This window comes from Belonocnema kinseyi, chromosome 7 (genome assembly GCF_010883055.1).
Source record: "Belonocnema kinseyi isolate 2016_QV_RU_SX_M_011 chromosome 7, B_treatae_v1, whole genome shotgun sequence".
NCBI classification, from domain to species: Eukaryota; Metazoa; Arthropoda; class Insecta; order Hymenoptera; family Cynipidae; genus Belonocnema; species Belonocnema kinseyi.
The window spans coordinates 108,856,306-108,875,156 of NC_046663.1; the positions used below are offsets into that span (position 1 = coordinate 108,856,306).

Genomic DNA, 18,851 nt, shown 5'->3' on the forward strand with positions numbered 1-18,851 from the left:
AATTTAATTATTACAAATTTTTCATTCATGGATTTTAGTCTCATTTATGAGCCAAAAAAGGTTCGATTACCTCAGCAAAGACAAGGCTCGTTTTGAGACAAGTGAACGTCGTCTTAGCTAAGACAAGGCCCGACTTAATACAAGTAAACTCCGTTTTAGCTGTCGTGGCCATAACCGTAAGACGAGGGCCTATGTCTTAGCTCAGTTTTGAGACGCAGCGAGACATCAATGTCTTGGAGACGAACTCCAGAAATAACCAAGTCGAACTTAAGTCGAAGCATTTTTACTCGGGGTGCACCGCACTCCCGTATTATTCAGTATAGACTTTGCCGGAAGAGCAAGGGATTTTATATACTCTCGGATCACTGAGATGTATCTTTTTACATTCTCATCCTTTATGATTGAGAAAGTATTAGAATTGTCCGAAATTTGACACCACAGTTTTTAAACGAATCTCCACGTTTTGAGAGCCCCTGAATCCGAAAAAAGTGTTTACAATGGCGTCTGTCTGTCCGGCCGTCCGTCCGTAAACACGATAACACTCGGAAAAATGAACGGATCAAATCCATCTATGGCTCACTTTTTTTAGGTCCTAAAAAAAAGAACGAGTTCGTTAACCAGCCATTTTTGATAAAAATTCAAAAAGTGAACGCATTTTGAAAATTTTTGAGACTACTTTTTTGGAATTTGAAAATTCTACGTACGGATATTTATAGTATTAAAATCGACAAATAATTTATCCATATGACTTTTTTCTATTCTTGGAAAATCCAAATATAAAATTTTGATTGCACAAACAATAATAAAAAATAAAAAATTCCATTTGTGCTCAAACTATGCAGGATACGAAAAAAGGTGAATTAACCAAAATTGTTGTCCCAAAAATATCTACAATTCCGTTACGAATCACTTCGTGATAAGACGCGTACTTTTTGTTTTATTCGTGAAAAATGACATTGAAAATAGAAATAAAAATTTGTGGAAAAACGACGAAAGTTTCGAAAAAAAGATGTAAAAAACCTGTTTACAAATGTCTGTCGAACATCGAATGCGCAGCACGAGTTTCACGAAGAGAAATGTGTACCTCAAAGCCTACAGAGCTTAGAGAAACTTAATCTTTGACTATACTTAATTAAGTAGACAATTTAGAATATGAAGACGCATATAAATACTGCCGTCTAAAAGAGAACTTTTTGATAAAGTTTTATTTAAGCATTCCAAATTCAAAGCATAAATATCCGCAGGTGGGTTCAATATGGTTGGGATGTTGTGTTTGTTGAGAATTCTTCCTATTTGTTCTGCGACACCTTGAATATACGGTAGGATGGTGGTCGTTTCACTCTCTATTTTTTTCGTAGGTTGTGTTGACTTGTTTTTTTGAGTGTATTTTCTTATTGCGTTATCAATTTGTTTGTTTTCGTACTCGTTCTTTATTAGGAATTATTGAACGTTTTGTAACTTCTTTTTTAATTTATCTTGATCTGTTATGGAGACAGTTCTGTATACAAGGGAGTAGATGGTCGATTGTTTTTGAGATGGGTGATGGTTGGAGGAGGAATATAGGTATTTGTTTGGTGGGTCGGCAAGATTTCGTAGTTTTGCATATGATTGAAACTCTAGCCAAAGATTATACGATTTAGCGGATAATCACTGTGCTTTCAAAATCAGTAATCTATAACCTGGTGTGGCCAACGAGGTGTCTTATGGCTGTATTTCACTGCATAGTTTAGTAGTCAATCATGCAGTCAGTGGCCTATTCTCATCACTATGTCTTCTTAGATAATGATTGTGGCTTTTGACATTATTGTTAATTTATTTGAATATAAATTATCTACTACTTTTATTGCTTAACTTTCTAGGATAATTTAAATCTTCATAAAAATTGCTTATCCATCTGTGTATTTTAGAATTTCGTTCGACGCGTACGTATAGTGTTTTTCACAAATTGTTAAACTGGAAAAAATCCTTAAGTGGCCACTAACTACTTCTATTATTTTTGTCTATATCCGTCCATTGTATCGTATTTTATTATATTTTCCAGAAAAAAACACGTACCTCGTATCTACATTGACCCGACCGGCGACAGACGCGGTGATATCGATCCCACGCAATATCACAGGGGCCTGTATTAAAAGTTCTCATGGAAATAAATGGCTGGACTTAATTTACCAAGAACTCTTGTAGCGCAATTCGATAAAGGGATTAGAATTCGATTTTCAGCACACATTCAAGTACGCGACTTTAATTCCGTCGATCTACTGGGGATTCCCCTGCAATCCTTTGTTATTTTAAGCACCTAATCAAATAATATGCTGATCATTCTTCTTAAAACAAGTAGTGCTAAAATTAAGAAGAAAACGAGGTTTCAAATATTTGCAGAAGAAAGTCATTTTCATGATTTTCAAAAATTTGGTCTTAATCCCGTCCTCTTTTTTTCTCATAAATAATGTAAGGAATAAAACAATAGCAGTAGGAAATGTTGTCGTCAGCATTTATTTTGCAGCATTCATACAAACACGACATAGTCCGGGAGCCAGGTACAGTCTCGTGACCTTTTCAATACGGATGGAGCCACCAAGGTTTTTTTAAATGTATTTTGACCTGCTGAATCCAAATTTTGTGGGTGGCTGTTCGCCCGAGCGGTCGGTTGTTTGTTATTTACATTTTTTAAAACATTAAATAGGAAATTTGATTTCTTACCAAACAAAAATTTTTTTTAACTTTTTCATCATATTTTTAAACGAAAAGGTTCCTAGTAATTTTTCTACCACACCCATACTTTTTGAGAAAAAAATTGGCAAAGTTTTTAGAAATGCAATTTTTCCAGTTTTTGACACTAGGTCAGAAGTACCCCATACACTTTTTTTATAATCTGAGTCCACGTCATATTTCCTTAACGTGTATATTATCATTAAAAAATATTTCCAGTTCGTTTAAACAAATAGCTTTGGAGTGGGACGAATTGAAAGTTCAAGTTTTTCCGAGCGCGCGCGGCTGACTCAGCGTATACCGCCGCGTCACTCGCGCCTTGGCGAACTCCTCGGCCGCCGTTGCTAAATGGCTAAATGGCTCGGAAAACCTTGAACTTTCAACCCGTCCCACTCCAAAGCTATTTGTTTAAACGAACTTGAAATATTTTTTTTTGCATAATATACACGTTAAGGAAATATGACGTGGACTCGGATTATAAAAATGTGTATGGGGTACATCTGACCTAGCGTCAAAAATGGGAAAAATTGCATTTTTAAAAACGTTGCCAATTTTTTTCTTAAAAAGTATGGATGTGGGAGAAAAATTACTGGGAACCTTTTCGATTCAAAATATGAAAAAAAAGTTGAAAAAATTGTTTGTTTGGTAAAAAATAAAATTTTCTATTAATTGTTAATGAAATGTTAATAACAAAAAACCGACCGCTCGGGCGAAAGGCCACCCAAAAAATTTGGATTCAGTAGGTCAAAATACATAAAAGAACCTTGGTGGCTCCATCCGAATTGAAAAGGCCACGAGACTGTACCTGGCTCCCGGACTAACACAATTTATTCAATAATAATAAGAATGACGTGAAAAAAGGTAGTAAGTGTTATATTTCAAAACAAATATCACACAAAAACTTGAACTAGCTGAGTTTCTTACAATTTGGCGGATCGGAAAGCGTTGGCTCGTTTAATTTATTAGGAAAAGCAGTTCTGGACACAAGACTTCGTGCAAACGCATTCGTAACATAAGCGATAGAAGTTACGACTTTCCAGCCAAAATCAGATGGGGAGGGGGGGCGGAATTAGGCACTTTATCTTACCCAAACTTGAAATTTGGTTTTAATATATTAGCCGGTATCGTTTGAAATAGTAATATTAATTATAAAACTTTACCTCAAATGATAGTCCTTCCAACAATATCTCCGGAATAGAAATTTAAAAAACCCACACCCACACCCACACCCACACCCACACCCACACCCACACCCACACCCACACCCACACCCACACCCACACCCACACCCACACCCACACCCACTCCCACACCCAGAGGAATGCATACAGACAGAGACAGGCAATACGGGCAGAGAGAGAGAGAGAGAGAGAAAAGGGGGGGGCTTCAAGATACTCCTAATGCTTGGACATTTGATCATAACATTGAATAATGAGAAATTTATTTTTATAATGAAGTCTCCAAAGAATTATACACAAAAACAAAAGCATTCATTTAAACCCAAAACCATTTTTGTAACGATTTTTTTGCGCGACTGTGGGTAGGGGAGGTTGCGAATATATCTTGAGGGCCGAGGGGGGGGGGGATACAAAGCATTTTCCCGTAACTTTCCTCTTTATAATCGTTTGTTTAAACTATGCTCATTAAAACAAGTTTTGGCCGTTGAAATTATTTCTGTACTATTATGCATATTATATCATAATTTGTTTGCGTTATTTTTTAATTACCTATATATAATATTTTATATTACGTACGTCCAATAAATATACAGTCGCGTAGTTACCATTTCTTAAATCTTTCATGAAATCTGAAAATTTTGTAAGTTCCTTAAATTTTTTTTGATAATTTGAAAATTCTTTGGAATCTTTTCAATTTCATAGACATCTTAATGTCGTGAAATCCCATTCAAAAGGTTGACCGACTTGAAAATCCCGTGAAATCCTGTAAAAACTGCAGAAACACTTAAACAAAGTTTAGATATCGTGAATTTTAGATTTAGATATCAATGAATTTGTACAGCGTCATGCATAGTTTACATTGAATTCAAAGTGAGTCCCGGATTTACCACAAATAAATAGACATTCATTGTTAGTTTCTGTTAAATTCACCGGTATTAACTTGGCTTTCGCTCAATTCAAGTGAAGTTGTTGGAATTAACTTTTGATTCCTAGAGTTTAATATAATTTTTATTGATTTCTATGGATTCAGTTATGTTTGGTTCAGTTCCTTGAATTCACATTCATCCAACTTGAATTATTATAATCAATTAGAATTTGATTTGAAGTTTGGAATCATAAGAGTGTAGACGAAAATGTATCATATCCATAAAGAAGTCAGCATTTTGGAAAAGACTTCACATCTGTGAAGTTTGGATTCAACATTTTTAATCTCTTCGGCAAAGAATGTAATATTGAAATTCTCTGATGATGAGTTTTAAATAAAATAATCAAAAATCAAAAATGAAATATACGAATTTCGTATTTCATTATAAAACTTTTTTCTGTCTTCCTTAAAATTTTAATGGCACATTTAATTTCGGATTATGAGAAAAAGACATCAGATACTGATTTGCTTAAATCCTGCTTGAAGCGCAGACAATTTTAATTACACATTTCTCACCGTCAAAGACGATTCTGAAATATTTTCAGAGCGGTATTCTGATATTAGTAAATATTAAAATTCCTCCATTTTCCTATTTAGCCTCCCAAATGCATTCCCAACGTCCTCGGATTCATTTAGTCAGGAGGAAAATGACGTGACAAGCACCTTCGGTGCATTTTATGAAAAAGTAGCAAAAATGCTCCTCCGTCTTTAGATATCGGTAGGAATAAAATAAATATACAATAATTGGTCCCAAGAAATGAAACTCTTATTTAAAATAATATCTTCTTTAAATGTAAGGATATTTTAGCATCTAAGTTATACTACAATATCCTATATTTACATTTCAGCCAAATGTTAATGATGTAGATGTAAAATCCTTTAAATATTTGAAATTGTCATCGTAACCTATGCCCCTGTCTACATTCTTAAGTATTCAAAAACCTCTTAATGCTACCTTTTAAAGAATATAAAAACTGTATTTAACCAAAACAATTGTTTTCTTGGCTAAATATGAAAATTTGATGGAATTAAATAAAATTTAGGTTGATTTAAAAAATGGAAGATTTCTTAATTTCATTGGAAGAAATTCTAGTTTGAGAAAACAATCTGCAACTAATTAATTCGAATGATCGAAATAATTTTTTGTTTGATAAATACGTTTGAGTTTCATTGAAATAAGTATTATCTAAATATAATATTTTGACACATTCGTTTCAACCTTCATTTATTTCAGTACATATAACATTCGCTTGAATGAGATTTTCATTAAATTTTTTGGAAGAAACGTTCGTTAAGTTCATTCAGAATAAATGTATCTTTCTAAATAAATATCTCTTTCAATAATAAATTTCTGACAAGGAAGATTAAATACTTTGAGAAATTTTGTGTATCCTACTTTCTGAAAATCAATTATGGTCACCCTATGAAAATCAGAATGTTTCAGTCATTTTTGGCATCGGCAGTGATCCGCCATCTTGAATGTCGAACATCTGATTCCAGATTTGTCATCAGCGGCACCCAAAACCCCACGTGCGAATTTGTATGAAAATTGGAATGTTTCAGTAACTTTCGGGTGTCATATTTGATCGAACATCTTGAATTTTGCAAATATGATTTTGGGTTCGTGATCATCGACCCCAAAAACCCCTATATACAATAATGTATTTGATCAATAATGTATTTGCCTCGCGCTGCATGCTCGGTCAAAGCATCTACAACAGTAACCCATGTAGTTTCATTGTCTTATTTAAAAAATGCACGTTCTTTAAAAAAACTGTTGTTATTAAACATTTTATTGCAACTTCCGCCGTTTTTTCAAAAATTGAATTTGCGCATTTCCAATTATATTTTTACAATTTAAAAGTTACACAAGCGGTCTACACAGCAGCCTGACTGTTTTTTAACTTCTAAATTATATCCCTAATCTCAGTGACCCAGGCTTTGTCAATTGAATTTTCTACCGAAACTCAACCAGTTGTTATGATAATCTTGTAGGGCATTCAAAATCAACATTTTTCCTCTCTAGAATTTTGCTAATATCGTGCGTTATTTAGCTTAAAATATTCTTTTTCGTGTTTTTTGGAATATTGTAAATTCCATATCTCTGGTAATCTTCCATTTTGTGAAAAAAGTAATTAGGATAAATGGTTCGTCTTTTTAAATACTATGTGTATCCGTACAGAGAATTTTTGTATTAAAAAAAAAAAATTGGCCTAAAAAAGATTAAAATTGAGCTCATTTTTTTAATTTCGATTCAAAATGGCTGGCTAACGAACTTCACCTTTAGTTTAGGCCATACTAAAAGAGTTTACTAAACGCCAATCTAATAAATTAGTTTTTTCAAAAGTTATCGTGCTCACAGACAGATAGAGAGACCCACCAACACACATAAATACATACATATATACATACATGCAGACAGAAAGGCATACAGGCAGACATATTCGTAAAAACCAGTTTTTCGGATTCAGGGGTTCTCAAAACGTGAACATTTAACAAAAACGAGGGGGGGGGGGTCAAATTTTACACAAATTCTCTGATGAGACTGTAAAAGTATGGCTTTTAGCCGCTATATTGGACATAGCCATCTTGAATTTCGGAAAACTAACACAAATCTTCACAAATTCGAAAAAAAAATCAAATCAAAATTTGATGCCATGAAGATTTCGTATTTTTTGTTAAATGAGCGTCTATAATTATTTCAGAGTGAATGCTGTTGCATTCCTAATAGCGTATTTCAAAACTTCATGAAATTTTACATTAGAATTAATTGTTTTCAAATTTTTTAACAATTTATTCGGTAGCAAGAAATGTCGCTGAAAAAAGTGTTGGAAGAACGGACGTTTGGTCCTTCAAGGGTTAATTCGATTTTCTGTCATTTTATCTATTTTTATCAGCTGAACTACAAATAATTTTATAGTCATATATTTCTTGATCTTTCTTTTCACAATATTCGTCATATTTTAGACACACAATAACAGAAAAAATGTATTTGGCCCAAGTTTCAAATCATATTTCTAACATTACTTATTAGGTGAATCTTGAAATTTTTTATTTTTACCCTTATACCCAAATTATCAGCAGCGTGGTCATAACGGGTTCCATCATTATGCCAATATATGTTCATAGTGCTGAACGAGTTTGCGAAAGATATACGTTTTCCCGGTGCGGTAATGCTCGTCAATTTCTCATGAAATTGACAAGTTGGGATTTATCGATGCGTCACGTCATGTCTCAAATTTCGTTTAGTTCAGCAGTTCTGCTATTTTAAGTTAGACTACTGTTATATACTTGAATATTCAACTTCTAAGTAAAGGTCGTTGGTATACTTCCTGGTCCATTTAATAATAAAGGACAGCAGAACCTCCGCTTTTTGATGTCGATGACTGTACGAAAAAGATGAATAAATCTTGCGCAGCACATATTTTTTAAAAGTTCTTGTCAAGCAAGCTTTCAATTAGTCCCTTTGTGGAAACCGAGAAAGTCGTTTTTCTACTTAATGGGCTTTTTATGTTTAAAAGTTTTGAGAGGACAACAGCTTTTTGTCACTTAATTTGAGCTTTGATCATTTTTTCTCGGGGATACTAAAAGAGATTATTTGAACAATTAAAAGTAGGTAGACTTCATTAAGGTAAATTTAATACTTGTTACTTGTGCGTGCTTGACATTTAAATGTAAAAAAGGTTTTTTCCTTATAAATGCGTCTTTTATTAAAGTTGAACAATTTAAGCGTTGAAGAACTGAAAACTTCCAATTGACTGAAAATGACTGTCTATATGTATGACGTTCAAACTGCACGAAAGCACGGAATAGGATGAGTGCTATATAAGAATTTACATGCTTCATTTACATTTTTCAAATGCTAGTAACTTTCTGAAAATGTTGGTTGTTATCCTTGTCACATGCAGTGGTAGGTCGATAAAAGGGACTAGAATGTCTGAGTAAGACTGTCACTAAAGTTTATTTGTTACACATCTGCAGGAAACGCGTGGAATTTATTGATCTCACTAGTTTGGATTACTGCCAAACTTAATTAAGGTTCAATTTAACTTTACATTATTAATTCGATCGTAAAAAACTCGAGTAATTTAATCGTGTTGATTGGTTAAAAAAAAAAGAAAAACTCAGGATAATTTCTAACTTGAATAACTTATATTCGAGTTCAAATCAACTTTTTCGTGGTAAACTCAAGACTTTATAAGGCATCTCGATATACCGTTATTATCTAATTTCTATTTATATAATAAAATTTCTACCAACAAAATTTATGTTCGTATGTGATTATAATTGTTTTAAACTTTCATTATTCGAACTAAAAAAACATATAAAGAAAATGAAGATCATACAGATATAAAATTACTGGAGAGTTTCAGCACTCTTCTTTTGGTGTTGTCTAATGACTCTAATGTCATATGCTGGCTCCAGTAAGCGAGTAGGGTCGCACTACTTTAATTTCATCTTTCTGTAATGTAATTAACCTTCACAAATATTCGAATAAGCACTTCGTTAATTTAGCTCATAATTTATTTTTTGTGCGTTCACAATTACTTTACTTCACATGTAATCCTGTAATTAGTCTTTTGATTGTTGGTTTTATTTTGAAAAATAATTTTAATTAAAAAGTATCACAAATGATTGCAATAATATTTCTGATGAGATTTCAAATTACTTTAGGGTAAACTAATTAAACTAAATAAAGTGATTTCAAAAGGATTTACATATCCAAAATCTGACAAAAAGTTAATGTTAATTTAAGTGAATTTAAGTTAATAAGAATTAATAAGACTCAAGTCGAATCGAATTACTGGAGTAAAGTGAAAGTTTAAGTCAATTTAAACCGAAATGAAGGTAATTTAATTTAATTAAATCAGATATATTCACACCGAATTTAAATTGAATTCAAAGAGAATTTCAGTAAGCTTAAGGTGAATTAATAACAGTTAATTCCAGGTGAATCAACGTAAATACAATTAAATAAAAATTGATTAAATCAAATTCATGAAAATTCAATTGTGCTCATAATTCCGAAGTTTTCCAAACGAAATTAAGGGAAATTTTTGGATATTTCTCAAGTGTATCTACATATTCAAAATATTGTGTCTAAAAACTAAGCTTAGTATGAAAAAATATCGAATATTAATGAGGCTATGGAGGCATTGAGACGGAGACATTGCTTCCATGTAGCTGTATTACTTTTTAGTACTTGATTTCAGGAAGAAACAATTATATTGAATTCAAAGTGAATTTGAATGAATTGAATTTGAATGAATTGAATTTACTGTTTACGAGTTTGAGACTGATGATTGATTTGACGATTGCCTAAATTGTTATAATGTTAATTATATGAGAGTTAAACTTTTTCCTCTCAAACAGGTTAAAAGATCAAAATTCTCAGCAAAATTAATCTACTAGTAGGGTGCAGTAATTTTCTAAATCTTTAAATGAGTGCAAATTTCAATGTTACATTAAAAATTTAATGACATTTGAAATAATAAAAAAATTTCATCATTCTTCAGCTCATATTAGAAGGAAATCTCTACAGAATCGTTCTTACTTAACACCATTATTGTGCTGTTTTGTTTAACTGGTGAATGATATAAGAACGAAAAAAAGAATATATATAAAAAATTCGAAAACATCTCATTCATGGGTAATATTAATAATAAAAATATAAAGTAAATATATTTTATATAGCTTTTACAGAAACTTCATGATTACATATTTTATATATTCATTTATTATATACATAACAAACAAAATTTGTTCAAGTCTCGACGCGTGGTCTCATACTCGTGACCGTTACTGTCTAATGTTTTTTGTTATACAAACCCGATAATTTGAGAAATAGCTCATTTCATCCATTTACAGATTGTTCTATTAAAGTTTTATTATCAATTAATTGAAACACATTTTAAAATTAAAATCCATATTTTTATCTTCTGCAGAAATGTGGGGCAGGGCTAACATGGCAGGTGTGACTCTTGTACTTGGCCTGATGTGTATGCTCGTTCTAGGAGAAGGTAAAATCTGAAAGAAAGAAAATGGGTTTTCTTGCTTATACTGTTTATTAACCTTATAACATATTATTATGAAATTTTCTGTTTTTCAGCAGGAAACACGGAAGTAACGAGCGTCGACTCAGAAGCGGAAGCAATATTAGAACGAGCAACCTTGTGGCTTTGGAGTCAAAGGGACAAGGACGCTGGTTGGAAAAATGATACTCACAGGATCTTGCTGGCCCTTAGGTTGGCAAATTTATCAAAAGACGACAATATTCCTCCTGCAGCTTCTTTAGAAATGCAACTCAGTACCAAGCAGATGGAATTGGAAATTGTCCTTCTCCTTTGGAGGTATTAAAAATATTTTTCTAATATTCTATTAGTTAGATCAGTAAAATTTAGATTAATATTAAGAGAAATTTTCACAACTTTTCTTGAATATTTTACGAATAATTGCTGGAAAAATTGAATCAGTGCTTAATTTGTTAGAAACTTTCCTCTATATAGTAACAAAAAATCTATGTATATTTGTAGACACAGAGAAGCAGGATTTTCACCAGTTCGATTGGCCCGTTACACATTGGCTTTAAATGCTCTTTGTATGGATCCAAGACAGTTTTACGGACATGATTTAGTCGGAACATTGCAGCATCATGAAGAACCCCCAACGGACTATGAATTCGCGCTTACCACATTAGCTGTTTGTAGTGCTCAAGCTCATGGTCGCAAAAGACAAATACGAAGGCTTTTAGACATCGCAAGCTCTCCACAGGATCACAATTTAGGTACACATTTTATTATTTTTATTTATACAAATTTGTTTATTGCCCTTAAGAGCGCTCTCGTCTTTAGCTTGACTAGAAATGAATAATGTTTTGTGAAAAAGTTACAAAAATCATATGTGTAATACTTGGTACAAATTTTATTAATATAATAAAACCATACATATTTTTTAATTGTTCTAGACACAGTAGCAATGGTGATTCTCGCATTGCGGTGTATTGTCCAGGATCACAGGCATAGAAATTTGCAGCATTTTGTACGAAAGCCTTCCTTAAGTTTGGCCCGGCAACAACGGCATGATGGAAGTTTTGGTGATCTTCACACTACGACTTTAGTGATGCAAGCTTTAGAAGAGACAGAGAATGAACCAACGGATACGTGGAATAGAACAGCTGCACTAGCTTGGCTTTCGAGTCGTCAAAAAACTGATGGTTCCTTCGACGGAGATATCCGACTCACTGCTGAAGTTATTCTTGGCGTTGTACCTCAAGGATTGGCCACTATTAGGGCTTTAGATTGTGGACAAGGACTTACTGATATCACTCCTCCACGTCTCACTACAAATGGTAATGTAACAATAAAACCACCAAGCTTCAAATAGTACATTTTAAGATAGCAATTGAATACTAATCTTGAAAAATAGTAGCTTTTAAAAATATTCATTATTTCTCACCCTCATGATTAGACGGTAATGTCATATGCATATAATTGATCAAAATTTATTTTAGAAAATTGTCTAAACTCATCATAAAAAGATCGAATATAACGTTCAGAATTGACGCACGTAATTTTTCTGATTTATTAGTTGCAGATTTTTCCGTATCCAAAAACCACCCTGACATACAAAATACTTCGTATTTGGGAAATATGAGCATTGCTGGGTCGGAAATATTGACAACACAAACGCCGATTCTAGTCAACGTTTCATACACCCTTTGGGTTGGAAGCAACGTGAATGAAACTTATAATATCTGCGTCACATCACTTAAAAACGAGACTTTTTATAGTGTAATGCTTTTGGCTGCGGAAATGTCACCGCATTTTCAATTCCAAGCTTCCGATTGGCCAAATGGACACTATGTTCATACTCTGGCTGGTTATAGGGAGGAACCGATGTCCTATCACTATTGGCTGCTTTATAGACTGCCGACACCACCAGAACCATCTCTACCACCAGGAAACCAATTTGTTGCTCCAGGAGGTAACGTGGAATTATTAAATAAAAAGTAGGCGGTATGTGTATACAGTATAGGATTTCCTAAGATATTTAAATCTATTATCACAAATTAAAACATATATAACGGTCAACAATAATACTGAGCAACTGATAATAACGACAATTAGCAATGGATAACAAGTCAGGAATAGCCCGTGGTAGCAGAAATAAAACCCATGAAAACGGATAATAGCAATAGCTTACAACAAGCGTTATAAACAGATAAGAAACACCTTCAGAAAAAATAATTAATAATAATCAGTAAGAACATGTAAACACGCTGAATAACCAGAATGAGCAATAAGAACAGCAACACTGAATAACATCCACTATTAACTAACAATGAAAATAATCAGCAACAACTTCAAGCTATGGCCAGTAACGATCTCTAGAGTTGGATAATGACTCCCTCTATTAACTGGAATTAACAATCCTTAGCAACGGACAATTACAGTATAGTTAGTAAAAACCTTAGTAGGAAAATTCTAATAACAATTCTCAGCAATGGAGATAACAAGCTTTAGCGACGGACAATAGCTATAGTTAGTAACAATTACTAGCAACGGGTAATAAAAACACTTCCCAATAACAATAATTAACAACAGATAATAACAATACTCACAGTGAGAACCTGCAACAATTGATAATAAAACCCTTGGAAAGAGGCAATGGCAATAGTCTGTAAGATACCCTACACAGAAAAAATGTATCCGTGAAAAAGTCACGAACTAGTAGCTAGGACTCGGATATGAGAAACATTTATTGGACATTGATGTAATTTCGTAAATAATCTGTGAATTTTAAGAAAGAATTGATAAACTCGATATGACAAGTCTAAAACCGCTCATCACTTTTTCCCGTAAATAATTACAAAAATATGATGAGTGCTTGGGAAAAGTTTCGCAGAGCACTCACGAGCTTGCCTAACAAATCTGGGAACTAGAACGTAGGTTCGTATTTACGTGGCCCGCACACACTCTTACTCAGCCGCTCGGTGCGTATGTGTGGTTTGAATTCGCCGGATGAGTGGCTAGAATTTTTGTTATACCTACATTGTTGAGCCTCGATGGCTGGGAGTGTTTACGCACCCATGTTTTATGTTTAGAAACTGTCGAGTTCGAGGTTTCAAATCCTCAGAGTTGTTGCGAATTTATAGATATAATTTAAATCGCACAAATAAAATTTTTCCCTTTTTATATTTAAGCATGCAATTTTCAGGAAATGTTCGTTGGAAATTCGAACTGTTCGTAAAGAACTTCTAAATTTATTCATACATTTTTCAAAGAAATAGGGATTTAATGTTTGATTTTTTTATCCCGTAACCGAGACCTAGCTACAAGGTCGTGACTTTTTCACGGAGAATCAGTGACAATTTCAAGTAACGTTCACTAAAAACTACTAGAATCATTTAATAGGAAACCTCTTGCAAATTTCGATTTAAATCCCTAGAAATGGTCCGATAACAATTCCTGAAATTTAGAATAACAACCCTCAAAAAAGGGCAATAACAATAATCAGCAATCAACAACAACAATTCTCACTAGCAGTCCCTAGTAATCCGTTAGCCACTAACACATCTGTATGCACTAATATGGCACAAAATAAAACTTTAAAAATCAAAAAAGTTAAAAATAAAACTTTTCGCTCCCGTGTTATTTTTCGTACAACGCGCTATTATTTATTCGCGGCCTTATATACAATATATATTTTTATAAATATTCGCTCCCTTAGAAGCAACGATTTTCAAGCTATGAGCGAATACCTTTTTTTATATCGTTAATTTAACTGTAAAAAGTATGATTAGTTTGAGTAGCATTTTCGATATCTGCGCCTTATTGTTAATAACTAGTCTTATTATAAAAAACGTTCAATTGGGAAAATCGATTTTTCAATATTTTTTAATAATCTATAGCACAAAATAAAACTTTTCGCTCTCGTGATATTTTATTGTACGATAAGATTGTATCCATTTTCTTAATTTGAGTATTTTTTTAATAACAATAGTTATAAACAATAAGGGACAGATATTGGAAATGTTACCGAAGATAATCATATTTTTCATGGTAAAATAAACGATATAAAAAAAAGATTGATTTCAAATTATTTATGTCTTACGGTCCAATCGTAAGTCGAAAAAATAAATATGAGTCAAAAAAACATGTTCTTCTGACGTTTCAGTACACATGCGTACCTTTTTCAAAGGTTCTTAAACCTGAGTTGATGATAGTTTAAATAGTCAAACAGATCAATTTTCAGTAAAAAAAAGGAGCATTGCAGTCAATAGTTTAAAGAAAATTAATTAAAATTTAGTCATTTTTTTAAGTCCCAAAAAATTTTTTCGAGACTTCAATCGATTACACTACATTTTTTAAAATTTTACGAGAAAAAACAAAATTGGCGTAGGTTAGGACGGACGAACAGAAATTGCTGTTTGACTATTTAAACTATCATCAACTCAGGTTTAAGAACCTTTGAAAAAGGTACGCATGTGTACTGAAACGTCAGAAGAACATGTTTTTTTGACTCATATTTATTTTTTCGATTTACGATTGGACCGTAAGACATAAATAACTTGAAATCTACGATTTGAAATCAATAAATATCAACGGTCGAAGAAAGGATTGATTTGTTTCATCAAATCATTTTACAATAAAAAAAAGATAATCGCTAATAACTTGGACACGGTGGCTTTTAAGGGAGCGTATATTTATAAAAAATCCATTGTTTATAAGTCATTGAATAAATAAAGGTTTTTCGTACGAGAAAACATCACGAGAGTGAAAAGTTTATTCATGTGGCAAGGATTAATAAAAAAATTCAAGTCAGTTCTAATTATTAAGGGTAATTATTTATATCAATTATTATAAACAATTAATAAAAAAATATGGACAAAAATTATGTTATTAATGCTAGATAAAGGTTTCGTAACAATTTCAAGTAATACTCGTGATACATGATATTATGATATATGATATAATTTAAGGAAAGAAGTTTTTATTCGATCGGAAGATTTTTTTTTCCTCTTAGGAGATGAGCAATGGATTCTGACGTAACACTATAAATATAACAATTTTGTCAAAAAATCATTTGTTTATAACTGTGCATATTGTAAAGAGTTTGTCATACTAAAAAAGTACAAGACGCCTAAAAGTTTTATTTTTGCTCAGCCATGCTAAAAATGAGTTCATAAACTCTTTGTGAATAACAAATGAAATTGTTTAAACAAAAATTGACCCAGATATCGAAAACCTACAAAGGTTATTCGTGATCAGAAGCCTTTTTTTGAGCTTTTAAAAAAGGATAATCTCGGAGACATATTAGTGCATACAGAAGTGTTAGTGGCGACTGGATTATAGTAACTGACAATAAAAATAGTAATTAAAAACTTTCTCTGTGAAGAATAACTATCGCTACTAACAGACGTTAACAAGACAATAACAGAGACAATAACATTGTCAGTAGGAAGGCTTGCATTCAAAGATACCCAACTGAAAATTCCTAGTTGGGTTCCTTAATAGGATACTATACCTATAGGTTCCTACATAAGATCCTATATAAGAAAATGGTACCATTAGGTACCATTCGGTACTTTATAAGGTAGGGTCCTATACAGGAACCTATATAGGATTCTGTATTATTTCCTGCATGTGGCACCTATAGGTGAAACATATAGGACTACTTGATCTACCCTACTAGATTTTGCAAATTTTATGCTTTAGAAGGCGCTTCAAAAGCATAAAATTTGCAAAATTTAGTAGGGTTGTATATAAAAATAACTCATACCAACAGAAAACTCTCGCTTTATGCAAACGTAATTAATTAAAAAAATATAAAATCATGATAAAAAAGTTAAAAAAATTGTTTTCACCACAGCTACCCATCTAGCAATAAATCATGACAGCTTAAAATGACTCATACTGAATTTTAAATATTTATAACCTCATTATTATTATTTGAAAAATAATAAATAAGAACAGCGAAATCAGAAAAATATTGTCACCACTGGGCACAGAAAGGGATCCAGTTTAAGAGATAAGATCTACTGCTATGGGGATTTAACGCGAGGAAAAAAGGTATCAAAAAGGATTTAATAATTTTAATGTCACCATTAAACAGGAAATTTTTAAACAGCAACAGACCACAACAATATTTCGTGACTACCCGCAGCAGCAAACACAAAATCCTAAGAAACATACACTATTAGTAGTTGGTAACAACCCTGTCATTGTTTAATAGCAAACATTAGCAAAGGTTATTAAAAATAGTTGGACATGGAAAATATCAACACCTAACCATAACCAATAACAATATTCAGTAACATATTCTATGAGTGGATAATAAAAATCTTAGAAATGTTTAATACCTAAACACACCAAGCAAAAACGAAACATCTTAAAACAGATTTCCATCAGAAATTATTTTTTTCTAATGAGGTCATATACCTATGTGTCTCGTCCCATCAGGCAGATTTATTTTTAAAAATAATAAAATAACAAAAACAATAACTACTAGGCACTCAAACATTTTTTAAATTGATTTTTAAAGTTTGACTTTTTTCACAGGTGTGGACGATTTGCAAATTAGTGATGGAGAGCACTATCTTTTCTGGTACAAGAAATTGTAAGAGAAAGAAGAAGAGGCTGAAGAAATGCACGATGGGTTCAAGGAGCTAAAAATTAATGACAAATTAAGAATGTAAGTGGTACAGATCTTTTTTAGCCCTTAGTGCGTTTATAAATAGTAAATTCAGAACAATAAAAAAGCCATTGTGCACAACAATGAAAGATGCCCTTGCAAATTTTCAATGCCATGTGAGATCTTTATGAAGTCATAAAAGACTTCTTTCAGAGTTGTGTTCTTTGAGAAGCTCGACCGTTGCATTTTCGTCAGCTACATATATCAAGTTAATGTAAAATAACTAGTTACGTAAGCTATATTAAGTAAAACATTTTTTATGAAACAGCAATGCACAACCATATTGTATTTATTATATCATATTAATATTTAATAAATTCTAAGCGTACGTAACTGTAGTTCTGATTTCAAGAATCTCTACCCTTTTCAAGCTTTTAATTTTTAAAAGCACTAAATTCGAATTATTTTTTAGAAAGATTGAAATACAAAGTCTAAAATAATCTCGATTCTAGCTTCAAATCGAACAACTTCGGGCACTTCAAATTTAGAATGCTTCTAATTGAAATATTAGTATATTAAGAACAATATACCAAATAACAAGTTAGGATATAATAAATTAAAAAACTTGTCCTTTTCTGGTTTATATAACCTTAATAGAAACTGCTTTCCGCAGTGGACGCACTAAATTCATTGCCACAACATTAAAGAATAAGGAGAATACAAAAAATCTGCCCGCTTCGCGGGTACATTCTCTTTGCTCGCAAGTTCGAGCGCGTCCCGGGCGCGCGACTGTTGGTTCTTGCGCTTCGCGCTCGATGGTATATTTATCTCGCGCTTCGCGCTCAATAACGTATTTGCCTCGCGCTCCGCACTCGGTATTTGTATATTCCCCACACTTGTGCACAGAATTTTCAAAAATAAAGGTCAAAGCATCGACAACAGTAGTTTGGTGATTATGAATTCTCTTTTGTTAAAACTCCTTCGACTTTAACGAACAATTTCTCATCATGTACCTTGTGCTTAGCACTCGAGTTTTTCCGAAAATTGTACATCATACCCATAAATGTATATTATTATAATTCATAACATGCATTAGTATTAAAACAGATGTAATTTCATCTTCTCGTTTAAAAAATGCGCATTCTTTAAAAAGATGTTGTTATAACTGATAAATGTTGGTTTTATCAAAAAAAGTCGTCAGAATGAATTGTTCGAATTTTCGAGTACTATAAGCGACCATAGATAGAATTTTCAAATTTCAAAAAAAAAGTTTCTCACAAATTTTCAAAATACTCTAACTTTTTGATTTTTTATCGAAAATATCTGGTTAATGAACTTGACCTTTAGTTTATGTCACTCAGAAAGTATGTCAAAAGCCAATCAAATAAAATCGTTTTTCCGAAAGT

The 18,851-nt window shown here is 32.4% G+C and overlaps 1 protein-coding gene across 2 annotated transcripts in view; it reads left to right on the forward strand.

Moving 5' to 3' along the window:
- The window catches only part of LOC117177383 (uncharacterized protein CG3556), a 32,119-nt gene extending 14,286 nt beyond the window's left edge, over nt 1–17,833 (forward strand). Inside the window, exons 2-7 of one of the 2 annotated variants that reach the window (XM_033368033.1) lie at nt 10,758–10,832; nt 10,922–11,162; nt 11,346–11,596; nt 11,777–12,160; nt 12,400–12,795; nt 17,373–17,833. In XM_033368033.1, the coding sequence (XP_033223924.1) occupies nt 10,760–10,832; nt 10,922–11,162; nt 11,346–11,596; nt 11,777–12,160; nt 12,400–12,795; nt 17,373–17,434 (1,407 nt within the window). In that variant the 5' untranslated portion in view covers nt 10,758–10,759 and the 3' untranslated portion in view covers nt 17,435–17,833. The remainder of the gene's footprint in view (nt 1–10,757; nt 10,833–10,921; nt 11,163–11,345; nt 11,597–11,776; nt 12,161–12,399; nt 12,796–17,372) is intronic. The other variant, XM_033368034.1, reaches the window with a different exon arrangement.
- The last annotated feature ends 1,018 nt before the right edge of the window (nt 17,834–18,851 follow it).